Source organism: Triturus cristatus, chromosome 6 (genome assembly GCF_964204655.1).
Source record: "Triturus cristatus chromosome 6, aTriCri1.1, whole genome shotgun sequence".
NCBI classification, from domain to species: domain Eukaryota; kingdom Metazoa; phylum Chordata; class Amphibia; order Caudata; family Salamandridae; genus Triturus; species Triturus cristatus.
Window position 1 is genome coordinate 120,659,740 of NC_140589.1, and position 17,638 is coordinate 120,677,377.

Genomic DNA, 17,638 nt, shown 5'->3' on the forward strand with positions numbered 1-17,638 from the left:
TCATGAAAACCAAAATAGCAGGTGTTCACCACAGATTTTAGAAAAGTGACCTCACCCAGAAATGATCATGGCATGCGTCATCATTGGTGACCTCATCACCCCAAGGTGAGTAAATGCTACTGTGGTGGACTCGACCGCTAGTCAGGAGTTCTGAATGTGTATCGTCTGGATGTAAGTAGGGATCCAGGTAAATTTAAAAACACCTTAGGGTATACCCGTCCCGTACCCTCTAGGGTAGGTATTGAATTCGGCCAATGACTTTTCTACCCATTCTCCTGGTGAAAGCGACAAGTCCCATGTGTCACGTGCCTTGGTCTAAGCTCAGTGATAATACGGATGAAGGCTCTGCGAATCCGTGGCGGAGAGCTAAGCGCCGCCTGCGGGGCGTGGGTCAAGGTCACTCCTTGGATTAAATTGTAGAATATCCCAGTTGTAGTCAGATGGGAATGACAGGTGACTATTCAAAAGCAAAAAGGTATCCAGGTCCGACCGTGTAAAGGAGACTTGATTCATGAAATCAACCACGTGGTCAAGTTTGTGAGACAAGGGTTCCAAAGTAAGGGGATTTATTGTGTGCATTGGTGAGGGCCCTGGTGAAAGTGTAGTGGCAAAGGTCAGGCTCCCTGGTACCCAGAGCTAGTCCCTCCAGATTGTAGCGAGTGAATTCAGCAGCTGGGATCTCTTAGGGGAACTTTAATGCCTCGATTTAGTTCAGCAAAAGATCATGGTGCCTGGTGGGATGAGTTCCTTGCAAGTGGTGGAGTAAGGAGCATCCAAAGAAAAATAATTAGTTGACATCGATGTCAGGGGCAGCCTATTGCAAGAAGTAGGGGAGGCTGATGACAAACCATCAAAGACCGCAACAGAGGTGATCTTTGCAGGCTGTGTTTATGGGTACGGTCGATTGTGATGGCTCAGTGAACTGTCCACTCCAAAGATCTGTGTTTTTCCTCGTGGTCACAAGTTCAAACCTGGTGGATCCTCTCAGCCATTCATCCGTCCTAGGTAGATACAATGGATACCAATGAGTAGGCTAACAATAAAGCATTTGTGATCTGTCTCAGGGGTGAACCTGCTGTCAACAAACACACCTGTTTCGTTATGCAATGAGGGGTAGAAATGTCTAAAGAGACGTGATCACTTATGGTTGGGGTGGGGTTAGAACAGGTGAGAGGTGATGAAGCTGGTGTCGCCGCATTAGGCGAGTTGTCCCTTCATACCACCACAATAGAAGTTGGATTGAAATGAAAGGATGGGAAGTAGAGCGGACTCGAGAGGTGAAGAAAGTGTAACAGTCTGAGAGAAGAGGAGAGAGGACATCGCAATGGATCATTGACCGGACAGGAATAGCGGTGACTGTGAAGAAGGGACAGGTAATGCTGAAAGGAAGTGAGTGGCAAAGACAGTGGAGGAGGGACAGTGGACAGAACATCGGAAACGCTGAGAATAGATATGTGATGGGAATAGTGCATGAGGGGCGGAGCAAAGAGAAACGGTCATTGAGTTCAGCCCGGTGACCCTCAGGATACTGGCGCGTGATTTTGCTGCCATTAAAGGTAGTGGTTGCCTCTGAATAAGGAGAGACAGTTTATGGCCATAGTGAATTTCTGAATCACAAGAAACATTCAGCTTCTTTGAGAAAGTCTCCATTCATCAGTGTGATGTTACAAGACAAAAAGATGGGGTGGGTCCCTGTGACCTCGCGCGCTGCTCGCATTCATGGACGCCAGGAAGCGGCTTTCTTCGCAGAGATCTGGGGATATGAACTGAAGGAGTGGAGAGCGATGGCCCTGAGAAGGCGAAATGTGGTGTAATAAGCGAAGGACCGCGCTCCCGTGGTAGTGGGGTCATGGAATCGGGATGCTGCCCGTGCTCCCACCTCGGCTCCTCTCCTGCCCGGTGAGACCGGGCACCATGGGGCCGGGCGAGGGTGTGCTGCTGTTCATTCTCATTGCTGATGTGTGTCAATGCCTTGCCTTCAGCATGTGTCTGAGTGACATTCTATCACCAAATGTGTGACACTTCGAGTGACACTTTCTTGTAAGTAAAACTAAGTCATGAAGATCATGTAAAGAGATAAATATCCGAGTCTAGTGGACGAAACACGTGTCGGCTGCCTGTTTGAAAGATATATTGTTTGTGTAACACGAAGAAAACTAGGAGGAGAGTAAAAGTCACAAATATCTTTAAGAAAAACACTCTACTGACTCTTACTTTTGACATATCATTGTCTTAAGAGGCTTCTCGGGATTTGTTAATGTGCTCGGTTCCTTTTTCTTTTTCAAACTTACCGTTCTGGGACCCTGCTCCAAGATGGAACATGCACCCATGGTGGCAGGGTGTTGGTACCAAACGAGCACCACCACTCTGGGACTGTCTTTGCCCTACTTTACTTCCTCCCACTCTGACCATGTGTGAACACTATAGCATCGCCAAAGGCAAGAGGAAGGATTTAAAACACAAGGCACACATATACCTTCTTTTTAGAGCTGACCATTTGCAGGGCTGCAGCTTCCACACTATCATTAGAGAAGGTGACAGATGGGCACCTCCTTCCCCTCACGCCTGGGCCGGAAGGAACATCACGGGAGGGGAAAACAGATACAAAGCAAACAAGCCGGGCCCAGGCTTGAATGAGGTGTTACCATGGAAACCAGTTCCCTCTTCCCCCTCCCTGGGCCTAACTCTCACTGCCTGGGGAGCTCAGCAGAGACGCCTCTGGCCGTACAACTGAGAGCAAACTAAAGCACCTCGGCCAAGATTCTCAGAAATGAGGTTAAAAAAGAGCATGCCTTTATATTTTAGTGCGATAATGCGAGGTTCGATACTAACACGAGTTACCCTAACCCTTGATGCGTGGCACTTGGCAGAGCTGCAGTCTTGAGAATGGAGCAGGCTCCGGGTGTGTGGTGGACGCTGGTAAATTCGGTGCCAACATTTATTTCAGCAGCTAGGTGGGGACCGGGGCCCTGGTGATGCCAGTCTGCCAAAATTCAGAGGCGACCTGGCTTGGCAGTTTGGGCTGGAATGTTCCTATTAGATCAAGACCATGGCTGATTTGCATAAGTTTTTTTTCTACCCGAATTGGCACACTGGGTGAAACACAATGGGGCACCTGACAGCTAAACGTTTAACAGTGCGGTTATTGTTCAAGTGTGTTTGCATTTTTTTGTGAAAGGTCAAATTGTTTTAGGGGCTACTTACTTTTATATACAAAACCCCAATTCTTCCCGGTGATACTTCATAGAAAAACAAGCATTGTTTTATTTCAAAGTGCACTATATTTAAATTCAAGGATTTAAGTGCAATGTATTCATAGCTGCCAAATTTCCTAGGTCCGTGCATGATGCGTTATTCCAATCCAGTTTTTTTCCTTTGAATCTTTGGGCTTGTAGTGTTATTTATAAAAGAATAAACAAGATTATAAATCCCAGAGTTCTGAGAAAAAACCTGGACTGGAACAGGGCATGACGCATGGATCTGGGAGACTTTACAGGGCTTTTTTACACAATTAGGTGCACCATCTATCTCCCTTCGATTTAAAATCGTCAACGCTCACATACCCTCGAAAGGCTCATTAACCAAGTGACTCGTGGAGCCACGTATCCTATTAAAGTTGGTGCCTATGATAACTTGTTTTATTTACTTCTTCATGTTGGAATTTTGCTGGTGTAATATGTAAATACCATGGGTAACTTATTACCCAACAAGTTCAAGGATTCCAGGATAAACCATCCAGAGAGGTCCGCTCCAGGATTCATCCTCGTGATCTGTAAATTGTCAACAAAGTTCAACTGCAGATGTTTAACTCACTGAGCCATTCTTCTGCATCACTTCAATAACACTCAACACAAAGGGTGAAAATTAAATTGTAAACATTGTATTAGAAGTGGTGGCTAAATACGGAGCGAACACTGTTGCAACTCCCTTGTCAGAGGAACCTGTCTGTGCAATGGAAAGCTAACCAGTCATCTGCTTTCAGTAGCGATGCAGTGGCTAGGGCCTTCTTCAGTTTCTCAAATGCTTTTTTGACGCTCCTCAGTTCATGTCTCTTTCCTGGGCTTCGTTTTGGGGGTCAAAGCAGCCAATGGGGCAACTATACGTCTATGGTTTCCACAAAGTTCCTGTAATTCCCAGTGAGTCTTAAAAAGGCCCTCGCATCAGTCTGGGTAGAAGGCAACGCTCACTCCATCACAGACTGAACCTTGGCATCTAATAAGCCAAACATCCTGTTCCCCACATCATGTCCAAGGTAGACTACCTAGGACTGCCCCACCTGACACTTGGTCACTTTGAAGGTCAGTTGTGCCTCCTGTATCCTAGCCTACACCTGATGTATGTGTCTCAGGTGGTTCTTCCCTGAATTGCTGAACACCGCAATGTCATCCAGGTAAGCTAGACCAAACCTCTCCAGCCCTGCGAGAATATTTTCACCAGGCACTGAAAAGTGTCAGGAGAATTCTTCAACCCAAAGGACAATTGCCTTAAACTGAAATAACCCCTCTGGCTTAGAAAGTCCTGCCTTCTTCTTGGCATCTGGTGCTAAAGCAATCTGTGAGTACCCACTGGTCAGACTCGAAGTGGTCAAGTACTTTGCAGCACATAACTAATCTACAACCTCATCTGCTCTGGGAATTGGATGGGCATTGGTTTTCGTTACCCCATTAAGGGCTCGGTAGTCCACACAGATACACAAGTCAGTAGACTCTTGCTTTGGTACTAGCACCCCAGGACTAGGCCACAGACTATGAGATTTTTCTTTGATCAAGTATATCAAAAAAAAGGGGGGAAAGAGAGGTTTTTAACGGTTAGGTTCACCCTCCCAATGTATGTATAATTAAATAAATAATCTGAGTCGTCAGATTATGAGAACCTAACCAAAAGGGTATAGGGAAAGCACTTGTTTCCCGAGAAACCCAAGAAAAAGAAAGAAAGGGCAATTCCTTTCTTTAGTCCCCTCACTCACCAGGGTTTCCCCACGGTGACATGCTTCATCATTGGGGTCCTCTCAGTCCTCTACGGACTGAGGCGTGCTGCGACTTGCGGATTTACGTAGGAGCACTGAACAAGACTATGTGTTGTGCAAGTGTTGTGGTGTGGAGTGGTTTAAAGTGAGTTAAAATAATTAACTAGTGGGCCAATCTAAATTTATTGTTGCTCCTAGCTAATTAATTAAAAAAGTGGGTAATATGCTAGAGATAACTACTATAATGGGTAAGTGTACCTAGCATATGTTGTCGACTAGTTTCAAGCTTCCCAAGCTCTTCATCAGGACTACACTGGGACCAGCCCAGTGTGAATACCACTCCTAGAAGACCTAAATTGGTGCATAAAATAAGTGAAAAAAACGAAAAACGCTGTGCAAATTAAGCATGCGTTATTCAAAATACATACGTAATGTACGTCTCATGGAATTCTGTAGGATGGAAAACAGACATTAGGGGAGAAAAGGCAGATTATGCATTATTGTCTTAGGATAAAAAAAGGTGAAAACACTATGCACCAGTGTCGCAATGCTCATTATTCACAAAATATAATTGTGCCACTGTATAGTTCTCCCGACAGTACATCATTCATGCTGGCGTCTAGCTATATAGTGAATAAAGGTGATCGTGAATGCACGAAGTGCACATTTAATAGCACACACAAAGTCAAAAAATATGCGTCTGACAACATAAATTACACACAAGACAAACAAAATAACGAAAATACATACATTTTAAAAGGCAAAACTGTGCCTCATGGTCGACTGAGGGGGGGTTGGACACTCGTACACCTAGGATAAAGGTACAAGCCATAAAGTAACAAAGTACTTCAAGCGCTGTCCTGGTAGGAATTCCAGCGCAGAATGAAGAGAGTAAGAGTGGAGAACCATTAAGATTACGAGGGGCAAAGGCAACCCCCTGCTGCGTGGTTACTCACTTGTACTTGTCAGGCCACCCGCCGGAAAACACCTACTGGTACACTGCCTCGCCGACCGCATACTGACTGGATGCGAGCCGGGTGCCTAGATATCTACCTGGTGGGGGTGTGAAAAGGAAGAAGGGACTCGCCGGTTGCGGTCGTGTTCCATAGCCGCCATCTTAGTACTGGCATATATCGTAAATAGAGGGATAAGAGTAATTGAAAAAGAAGTTAGTAGTTAACAGGAACGCAAGGGATTAGCCATCCGCTGTGTGTATCTAAGAAAACGGAGAGGAAAAATTCGCTGGTTGTGGTTCCCCTCGATCGCCGCCATCTTAGAGCAGGTACCAGTTGTCAAAGTTACTAAGACGTACAAAATCAAGAGAAATTAATAATAGGCAATGTCATAAGTGTTAAATTCATCTACTCCGTTCAGTGCATAAAAAACGGAGAAGGCTAAAGAGCCTTAGGGTGTCAAATCTCGTAACTAAAATAGGTTCGGCCATCTTAGGTAGGGAAGAACGTGTAAGAAAAGGTAACCAAGCAGTGCCACACTAATTCTTTGAAAATCAATGAGTATAAGCCCATAGTTTGGGGGAACTAGTAGTCCCATTAGTGACTCCATGCTAGGTTTTTAACAAACCTCCATGCTAGGTTCGACACAAAACCATATACACCTCTCATGGGTGAAATGAAAAGATAGTTACTTCAGTTGTAATCTTGCTTGTAAGGGCCACTTGAAAAATAACTCGAGAAAATTATATCACTCGTATTATTAGACCCAATAAAACGCAGTTTGTAGTGAAATGGCCCCATGGTATATCATCATTAAGGCCGTGGTCGTCTGAACGCAGTTTAAACACCCAACGTTGTTCTTTTTCGTGTAGATTCTTCTCCCTGTTAGATTTTTTGTGCAGTCCTGTGTCCGTCTTAGATGTAAGGTCTGGTTCTTTGTCTTTGAAAAAAACTTCCAACTTGATTCTGCGTATAAATTAGTAGTATACCTCATTACATGCGTATGTAATCTTCACTACGTGGGAATGACCACAAGAAAAGTGAGCACGAGAATGGTCGAACACCGCAGCAACTTCAGATGCAAACATAATAACACCAAAATGACGACGCATTTCTTGGATAAACAACATACACCAAATGACTTCAGCTGGGTCATTCTCGAACATGTCAGTAACTATCCCAACAGGGAGAAGAATCTACACGAAAAAGAACAACGTTGGGTGTTTAAACTGCGTTCAGACGACCACGGCCTTAATGATGATATACCATGGGGCCATTTCACTACAAACTGAGTTATCTGTCAGCAACCTCTTGTTATCCAACCACTTTGTTTTTGGTACCCTAAATGTATCAGCCTAAAATATTATATTTGGCAATTCGAGCACGCCATTGCGTTTTATTGGGTCTAATAATACGAGTGATATAATTTTCTCGAGTTATTTTTCAAGTGGCCCTTACAAGCAAGATTACAACTGAAGTAACTATCTTTTCATTTCACCCATGAGAGGTGTATATGGTTTTGTGTCGAACCTAGCATGGAGGTTTGTTAAAAACCTAGCATGGAGTCACTAATGGGACTACTAGTTCCCCCAAACTATGGGCTTATACTCATTGATTTTCAAAGAATTAGTGTGGCACTGCTTGGTTACCTTTTCTTACACGTTCTTCCCTACCTAAGATGGCCGAACCTATTTTAGTTACGAGATTTGACACCCTAAGGCTCTTTAGCCTTCTCCGTTTTTTATGCACTGAACGGAGTAGATGAATTTAACACTTATGACATTGCCTATTATTAATTTCTCTTGATTTTGTACGTCTTAGTAACTTTGACAACTGGTACCTGCTCTAAGATGGCGGCGATCGAGGGGAACCACAACCAGCGAATTTTTCCTCTCCGTTTTCTTAGATACACACAGCGGATGGCTAATCCCTTGCGTTCCTGTTAACTACTAACTTCTTTTTCAATTACTCTTATCCCTCTATTTACGATATATGCCAGTACTAAGATGGCGGCTATGGAACACGACCGCAACCGGCGAGTCCCTTCTTCCTTTTCACACCCCCACCAGGTAGATATCTAGGCACCCGGCTCGCATCCAGTCAGTATGCGGTCGGCGAGGCAGTGTACCAGTAGGTGTTTTCCGGCGGGTGGCCTGACAAGTACAAGTGAGTAACCACGCAGCAGGGGGTTGCCTTTGCCCCTCGTAATCTTAATGGTTCTCCACTCTTACTCTCTTCATTCTGCGCTGGAATTCCTACCAGGACAGCGCTTGAAGTACTTTGTTACTTTATGGCTTGTACCTTTATCCTAGGTGTACGAGTGTCCAACCCCCCCTCAGTCGACCATGAGGCACAGTTTTGCCTTTTAAAATGTATGTATTTTCGTTATTTTGTTTGTCTTGTGTGTAATTTATGTTGTCAGACGCATATTTTTTGACTTTGTGTGTGCTATTAAATGTGCACTTCGTGCATTCACGATCACCTTTATTCACTATATAGCTAGACGCCAGCATGAATGATGTACTGTCGGGAGAACTATACAGTGGCACAATTATATTTTGTGAATAATGAGCATTGCGACACTGGTGCATAGTGTTTTCACCTTTTTTTATCCTAAGACAATAATGCATAATCTGCCTTTTCTCCCCTAATGTCTGTTTTCCATCCTACAGAATTCCATGAGACGTACATTACGTATGTATTTTGAATAACGCATGCTTAATTTGCACAGCGTTTTTCGTTTTTTTCACTTATTTTATGCACCAATTTAGGTCTTCTAGGAGTGGTATTCACACTGGGCTGGTCCCAGTGTAGTCCTGATGAAGAGCTTGGGAAGCTTGAAACTAGTCGACAACATATGCTAGGTACACTTACCCATTATAGTAGTTATCTCTAGCATATTACCCACTTTTTTAATTAATTAGCTAGGAGCAACAATAAATTTAGATTGGCCCACTAGTTAATTATTTTAACTCACTTTAAACCACTCCACACCACAACACTTGCACAACACATAGTCTTGTTCAGTGCTCCTACGTAAATCCGCAAGTCGCAGCACGCCTCAGTCCGTAGAGGACTGAGAGGACCCCAATGATGAAGCATGTCACCGTGGGGAAACCCTGGTGAGTGAGGGGACTAAAGAAAGGAATTGCCCTTTCTTTCTTTTTCTTGGGTTTCTCGGGAAACAAGTGCTTTCCCTATACCCTTTTGGTTAGGTTCTCATAATCTGACGACTCAGATTATTTATTTAATTTTTCTTTGATCCCCAGGTCAATATTTTGTCAACTTCTGCCTTAATGATTCCCTGAACCCAGTCATTCTGTACATCCTGCCCTTCTCTGGCAGACTGTCACCAAGTAGTTAACCTCAAATCTTCAGAACTGCCTTTTATGGCCCACACCATTTGTCCTCCAAAACCCTGGCATGGATCGGCCATAGCACCAACACCTCCTGACCTTGCTGATACCTAGTCAGCACATCTTTCTGGTGGTACCACCCCTTCATAAGCGTTTGGCTAGCTTGAAGGTCGTCCTTAGCCTAACTCATGTATTGTGCCATCAACATCCTGAGGCCAATCTCATAGCTCACCACATCCTTCTGTGGAGACTCAGAGGTTCCCTTCTATGACAAATGTGGGTCTACTCTTCACCAGGTGTCTGTACAGAAGCTCAAAGGTTCTGGACCAAACCCCTTTCTGCGGAATCTCTCGGTAGGCCAACAAGAGACATGGCAGGAGAAGATTTTATTTCCTCCTGAGGTTCTCTGACAGAGTTCACATCATGCTGTTTAGTTTTTTTGTATGTGGGTGGTATGCCGTGGAGAAGTGGTATGTCACACCAGCTTCATCCTACATCCCTCTCATGTAATAGGAGATTAAATTGTTTCCCTGGTATGAAATTACCGTTCTCGGAAATCCAACCAGAGAAAAGATCTGAAGGAGGCTCTCGCTACCACATGTTCAGTAATGCATCTCAGAAGTTCAACCTCTGGTTATCTGGTGGCATGATCCACCCCAACCAAGATATACTTTTTGCCTGACTGTGAGCGGAGGGCCAAATGGACCAACTATGTCTATTCAAACCCTATCAAATGGAACAACTACAAATGGTAGAGGCACTAATGGTGCTTTTGACCTTCCTCCTGTCTTACTACTTATCTGGCAAGCGGGCAACCCTGGCCAGTAGAACAGAGGGTCAAACCTATCCTGCTTCTTTCTAATTCCCAAATGTCCTACCAAGGGCACTTCGTGGACCAGTGACAATAGGAGAGTCCTGTGCAATAAAGGAACCACTAGCCTCCTGCTTGTCCCTGGCTCAGGGTTCACTGGCTGACCATAAAATAAGCTATTCTCTCAGCCAACATAGTGTTTACCAACCACTCCTTTGCTGACCTGTTCCTGGGCTTCCTTCTGAAGCTCCTCAAGCATAGGGCACTCCTCCTGTCCCCTGCGGGAATCTTCCTGGGTAGGTCACCCGGAAACTAACCAGCACTTCAGCTCTGGAAGTGCGCAGATTCTAGCACCTGCTTCATCATAGGAGCCTCATTTCCCTTTTCCTCCTGAGGTTCTCTGACAGAGTTCCCACAGCCGCTGCCTTCAGAGTCTGGCCTTTCCGGCAAACTACCTTGTCCTGGTCCCTGCAAATCTGGAATGATCCCAGTCTGACTTTGAGACTGTCTTGTAGCCTGTGCTCTGATGAACACAGCTGATGTGGTCCAAGCCATAAAGTATTCCAGTCCTGGTACCAAGCCACGGGCAATCAAGTCATTGCCCAAGAGACTATACAGATCCTTGCTCTTCCCTTACCCTGACATCAACCATGGCCGCCACTGAGCGCTATCTCAACCCTGACAAGCGGCTACTCAACGTCCTCTCCACTGGCCACCAAACCAGTTTCCTTAGTACCAGGAAGCATCTCATCAGGATTAAGGTCCTCCTCTCATAGTGCGGAAGGCTCCAGTATCTTTCAGGGTGGTCACTATCCTCTCATTTATACTAACTTCCTGCATAAACCCCATCATGTTACGGTGAATGTGCTTCAGAGCATCTGGATGGCTCTCTGTGATGTCCAAATCTACTAGGTTGAGCATTAACGGGCCTTCTCGGTCCCTTCACCCACTTGTAACATGCTTGCTGTCGCTGGTGCTGCTCATCGGGATCATTCACCTGACCATCCCTCTTGAAGTATCCCACCTGATGACATCTTTAGCAAGTCAACACTTTGAACTTGGAAGCACGTTCCTGCCCTCTCTTCTCATCATGCTCCTTCTCGGACACCCCATTCTCATTTCACCTGTGCCTCCTCGAGTCCCATGGGAACTACCTGGTACTGCCCCTCTGGTTTGGATCCAGTCTGTGGAGAGTTCCTGTCCTGCTTTGGTTTTGGACCATGCTGCTCCAGCCCATTGTGAACCCTGCTAGCTAACTTCTTGTGAGCCAACATTAAAAGTTTCCCTGGATCCCTCTCTGTCAGATCACACAGGTATTGCCTAAGTGGGGTAGAGCACAGCTCCTTGAGTTGCTCTGTCACTGTCTACTGGTTAAAGAACTGAAAGTCCTTGGCATCCATCCCTGCCACCCATTCATTCCAGTCACGCAGTACTCCATGAATCCATTGCAGCCCCAGAACCTGTGAAGGTACTGAGATGGTTTGAGTCCAAATCGTCTAATCGGAGCTTTCTTCATTCGCTCATGGACCATCTGGTCTGCCGTAGGTATCCTTGCAATGACATCTGTCCCTACTAATGGCAGGCGCCCCATTAAGGCAGCTGCCTTTAGACACCTCAGCACCTGAAGGTCTATGTAGCAGAACAAGTTCCCCAGGGGGCATTCTGGCTATGCGATCAGTCTTACCCACTCTAACTAGGCTGGCGTGATTAGAGTCTTCACGGGAAGCGGCAGCAGCTACTGTTGGTGAGTGGCATTCGTGGCTCTCAGCTGGACATCCGCAGCACTTCCTCCAGTGAGAAGGTAAGTTCCTTTGATCCTTCTCACGGGTGGGGGGTGGTTGCTCCAGTTCTGATCCTCAGTTGGGACTGGGGCCTACGCAGCTCATCATGACTGCCTCTCCTCCTGATGACAGTTTGAACGTTTCAGTGGTCCTTGTCCTTTTCAGTGGCTTCCCCTGGCTTACAGGTCACCAGCCTTACTCTGCACACTGGCTTTGGCCTGAATTGCGTGGCAGCAGTAATCTTCACAGCAGCTCCACCTGCCATATGGGGTCGCCAACTTCACTCCACACACGAGCCACAGCCCAATTGGGATCGCAGTGATGCCGACTAGGGCTAACTTCACGGCTGCCCCCTCTGCCATACAGGGTTCCTGCCTTGAACCTGCACACTGGTGACAACCGGATTGGTGCAGCAGCCGTCTCCTAACTTACACTACAGGGATCCACTTGCCAGGATCCCCCACTGGACCTCGCTCCCTCCAGCGCTCTCCTCTTTCTCACAGAGCACGCTGGTCTGGGCAAACAGGCAGGCGCTGGTGCTCCAGGCTCCAGGGCAGGTGCTCTTGGATGTCCCTGGGGGATGTCCCGCCGTCCAGCTGGGAGACTGGAAGGCCTTGGCCCTCGGTCCTGGTCCTGCAAAGCTTCGCCTCCTCGCACAGCCCCACTGGCTGCATTACAGTTGACAATTTTGGGGGCCTATAGCTCCCCTTCCTAAATCAATTTCCAGACCCAAATGTGATTTAGGGTCTGAGTCGTTGACCTTGGTGTTGGGGGTCTGCTTCCTTTTGAAGTGCCCACCTCTCTGTCCTGCCCTTCCTTCAGAAAGCAGCCTGCGAGAGCAGGAGCGGCTTCAACTCTCATAGCCCCGCTATACAGGCCGCGCCACTTTTTTCCCTCTCACATAGGAAAAATGTTGCCCAATCTGGAAACATTGCTCACCTCCCTCCCATACAAACCCCTCAAATGCAGAGGCAGCTCTTCCTCGTGAGTGGAAGTGACGCCCAGATCGGGTGGAAATCGGGACACTACAGAAAGCAATAGATGATGTGCCTCGGAGGGAGTAAGCACTTCATTAATGTGGGTTGCAAGGGGCTGTATCATGTAAAGTGACCACTGGAAGTGCCAATTTAAGACATGGACTTTGCCACAGTTTTGGGGTGGCTCGTGTGTGAACCAGAGCTGGAGCGGTGTCATTTCACCACCTCAGACCGTGGTAAATGGTCACTTGTCACAGGAACTTTAAAGAAATCTGCTGCTTTTTGCTTGAAATTTTATAGCTTTTTTTTACACCTAAAATAAACAACAGAACATAAAATAGCATACACAAACTAACAAAACAGCACAATTAAAATATAACTGGGCAAATAAAACGTGGATGCCTCACAACAAACACAGAACAACACAACTCAACATCGCACTTCAATAATGCAGCCCATAAGCACAACAGTACAAAAAAACCAACACAGAACACCACCACTACAAGAGAATGCCACCCTGAAATATGCACAAGCATACTTGTCACACATTACCACCTCCAGAAATCTGTTTTCATAATACGGTGGTAAAAGGTGTTTGCACCAAGCCCTGCTTCAGTTACCACAAACAATATGAAAAGGCGCCAGTCGAAAATGTTTTGTGGTTCGGCCCAAGAAGGTACTCCAGATATAGGGGAGGGGGGGTTACTTCATGCCTCAGTCACAGCAGGGAATGATGCCTGGTGAAGGAGGGGTTTACAGCTGCTGCTCTCCTGCAGGCCACAAGGTGTAATGCCAGAATTATTCCCAGACAGGCAGCAGTACGGCCAGATCCCCCACTCGCACCGCGAGCCGTGTCGGCTGGCGCAGGTCGGTGCGCAGCGTGACTCGTGTTAAAACGGATGGCTTAGGCTACCTCAGTCATGATAGTGGGTGACTGTCCACCTTCTACAGGGCTAATCACAAACATTTCCTAAGGCGTCAAAAAGTGTATCAAGGGCTGCATTGATGTTGCAAAAACAGAAAGACAAACCAGGATAAATTCCCTTAGATAAACAAGCGTCTAGGACACAGTTAAGCATGTCTGCTCACCTAGATTTACTCGTAAATTTGCCCCCAGGTGATTACCAGTGAGAATGTGCATGAACTCGAGCACAGAACTTATGAACCTTTGGTCTACAGGAACAACTGGGACAGTGCCATGCCTCACTTGTATATATGTAGTAATATCCAAACCTCTCAATTCACTGCTTGTTTTGATGAACACAATGTTTGCAGTTTGTGAAATTGTAAGAGAGACAAAGATACATTTCCCAATTCATGCAGAAGTTTACCCTGAATAATCACCGTCCTGCACCTCAGCGTGGCATCTCAGAGAAGGGGCCGCGCACCGACCTGCACTGCCGTATCAGGCTAATTGTCTTCCTATACATGTATTTCAACCAACTGTGGTCCTGATTCACCAAGGGCTTCCTCACCCATGGCAGAGGCCCCGCAGTCGTGGAGGAATCCCTGCAATGAAAATTCTCACTACGGAGATTCCGCCCGAGTGCAGAGACTCCCTCCACGAGTGCGTGCGGGGCCTCCGTCCCGAGTGCGGAGACTCCCTCCACGAGTGCGGGGCCTTCGTCCCGAGTGCAGAGACTCCCTCCACAAGTGCAGGGGCCTTCGTCCCGAGTGCGGAGACTCCCTCCACAAGTGCGTGCGGGGCCTCCGTCCCGAGTGCGGAGACTCCCTCCACGAGTGCGGGGCCTTCGTCCCGAGTGCAGAGACTCCCTCCACAAGTGCAGGGGCCTTCGTCCCGAGTGCGGAGACTCCCTCCACGAGTGCGTGCGGGGCCTCCGTCCCGAGTGCGGAGACTCCCTCCATGAGTACAGGGTCGCCATCCCGAGTTTTGAGACTCCCTCCACAAGTGCAGGGGCCTTCGTCCCGAGTGTGGAGACTCCCTCCACGAGTGCGTGCGGGGCCTCTGTCCCGAGTGCGGAGACTCCCTCCACGAGTGCGGGGCCTTCGTCCCGAGTGCTGAGACTCCCTCCACGAGTGCGGGGCCTTCGTCCCGAGTGCAGAGACTCCCTCCGCCAGTGCGGGGCCTCTGCCCGAGTGCGGTGACTCCCTCCATGAGTGCGGGGCCTCTGTCCTGAGTGCGGTGACTCCCTCCATGATTACGGGGCCTCCGTCCTGAGTGTGGAGACTCCCTCCACGAGTGCAGCGCCACTGTCCTGAGTGCGGAGACTCCCTTCATGAGTGCGGGGCCTCTGTCCTGAGTGCGGTGACCCTCCTCCATGACTACAGGGCCTCCACTACAAGTGCGCTCCGCTCCTCCATGACTACGGGGCTTCCGCAATGAGTGCGCTCCGCTCCTCCATGACTACGGGGCCTCCGCCACGAGTGCGCTCCACTCCTCCATGACTGCAGGGCCTCCGCCCTGAGTGCTCTGCTCCTCCATGACTACGGGGCCTGTGCCACAAGTTCGCCCCGCTCCTCCATGACTACGGGGCCTCCGCCACGTGCTCTGCTCCTCCATGACTACGGGGCCTGTGCCACAAGTGCGCCCCGCTCCTCCATGACTGCAGGGCCTCCGCCCTAAGTGCGCCCTGCTCCTCCATGACTACAGGGCCTCCACCACAAGTGCGCCCCGCTCCTCCATGACTGCAGGGCCTCCACCACAAGTGCGCTCCGCTCCTCCAAGACTACGGGGCCTCCGCCCAAGTGCGCTCCGCTCCTCCATGACTACAGGGCCTCCACTACAAGTGCGCTCCGCTCCTCCATGACTACGGGGCTTCCGCAATGAGTGCGCTCCGCTCCTCCATGACTACGGGGCCTCCGCCACGAGTGCGCTCCACTCCTCTATGACTGCAGGGCCTCCGCCCTGAGTGCGCCCTGCTCCTCCATGACTACGGGGCCTCCGCCACAAGTGCGCCCCGCTCCTCCATGACTACGGGGCCTCCGCCACGTGCTCTGCTCCTCCATGACTACGGGGCCTGTGCCACAAGTGCGCCCCGCTCCTCCATGACTGCAGGGCCTCCGCCCTAAGTGCGCCCTGCTCCTCCATGACTACAGGGCCTCCACCACAAGTGCGCCCCGCTCCTCCATGACTGCAGGGCCTCCACCACAAGTGCGCTCCGCTCCTCCAAGACTACGGGGCCTCCGCCCAAGTGCGCTCCGCTCCTCCATGACTACAGGGCCTCCACTACAAGTGCGCTCCGCTCCTCCATGACTACGGGGCTTCCGCAATGAGTGCGCTCCGCTCCTCCATGACTACGGGGCCTCCGCCACGAGTGCGCTCCACTCCTCCATGACTGCAGGGCCTCCGCCCTGAGTGCTCTGCTCCTCCATGACTACGGGGCCTGTGCCACAAGTGCGCCCCGCTCCTCCATGACTGCAGGGCCTCCGCCCTAAGTGCGCCCTGCTCCTCCATGACTACAGGGCCTCCACCACAAGTGCGCCCCGCTCCTCCATGACTGCAGGGCCTCCGCCACGTGCTCTGCTCCTCCATGACTACGGGGCCTGTGCCACAAGTGCGCCCCGCTCCTCCATGACTGCAGGGCCTCCGCCTTGAGTGCGCCCTGCTCCTCCATGACTACGGGGCCTCCACCACAAGTGCGCCCTGCTCCTCCATGACTACAGGGCCTCCGCCCTGAGTGCGCCCTGCTCCTCCATGACTACGGGGCCTCCACCACAAGTGCACCCCGCTCCTCCATGACTACGGGGCCTCCACCACGCGTGCAGAGGAAGCCCTTTGTGAATCCGGCTCTATGTCTTTAATCTTGATTGGATTACTTTGACCCACCTTGTGTTTCGTGTGTCTTTGCAGGGCTGCCTACGATGATTGCCCAGCGCGGGCAGTTGTGGCCCCCATAGCGGTGGGGGCTGGCGGAATCCTGCTGTGCTGGCTAGCGTTCCGGAAGAGGGTCCGGACCATTGAAATGGGGGATGGCTGGTGGGGAGCAGGGGAGAGGCCCCTGACAAGCTTCGAAGATGAAAGCATCCGGCCTTTCCGAGTGCAGACGTCTGATGAGGAAATCCAGGTAAGAAGGACTGGTTTCTGCAGAAACATTTGAAATCCATTATGAAGGAAGGAGGCAGCCATGATTTTTATTTCTCAACTCCTGCAGGGGAGGGGGGGCACTTCACACATGATGGGGTGCACATGTGTTTGTTCACCCTGTGAGTGAGGCTATGCCCTGCAGAGCAGAATGCTTTTATTGAAGCCCCGAAGAGAAGGGAAGATTGCACAATCCAGGACACTTTTCAAGTGAGTTTGTATTTATTTATTCGGTTTTCTATAGAGCAAACCTTACCCAAGTATGTTAGAGTGCTTTGTAAAAGAAATGGATAGTTACAAAAGGCATATAAATTACATTACCCAACCGTTTTGGGACATTTACCATAGACAACGACCATGAAAGTAAGGTATAAATTACAGCAGTCATAAATATTGAGTAATAGAATGTGGGCACGAGCCTGTATCAAGAAGGTGAGCAATGGAATCGAGACTCTGGCATGAGTAGAAGGAGGGCGCAGCACTCTGGCAGGAGTAGAAGGTGGAGCGCAGCACTCTGGCATGAGTAGAAGGGGGAGCGCAGCACTCTGGCATGAGTAGAAGGAGGGTGCAGCACTCTGGCATGAGTAGAAGGAGGGTGCAGCACTCTGGCATGAGTAGAAGGAGGGTGCAGCACTCTGGCATGAGTAGCAGGGGGAGCGCAGCACTCTGGCATGAGTAGCAGGGGGAGCGCAGCACTCTAGCTTGAGTCGAATGGGTAGTGCATCACTCTGGCATCAGTAGAATGAGGCACA

The 17,638-nt window shown here is 49.0% G+C and overlaps 1 protein-coding gene across 1 annotated transcript in view; it reads left to right on the plus strand.

Moving 5' to 3' along the window:
- LOC146816491 (epoxide hydrolase 1-like) overlaps positions 1-17,638 on the plus strand; it is a 172,224-nt gene that overhangs the window by 76,222 nt on the left and 78,364 nt on the right. Inside the window, exon 2 of the mRNA XM_085610344.1 lies at positions 16,656-16,869. Coding sequence (XP_085466470.1) covers positions 16,656-16,869 — 214 coding nt within the window. The remainder of the gene's footprint in view (positions 1-16,655; positions 16,870-17,638) is intronic.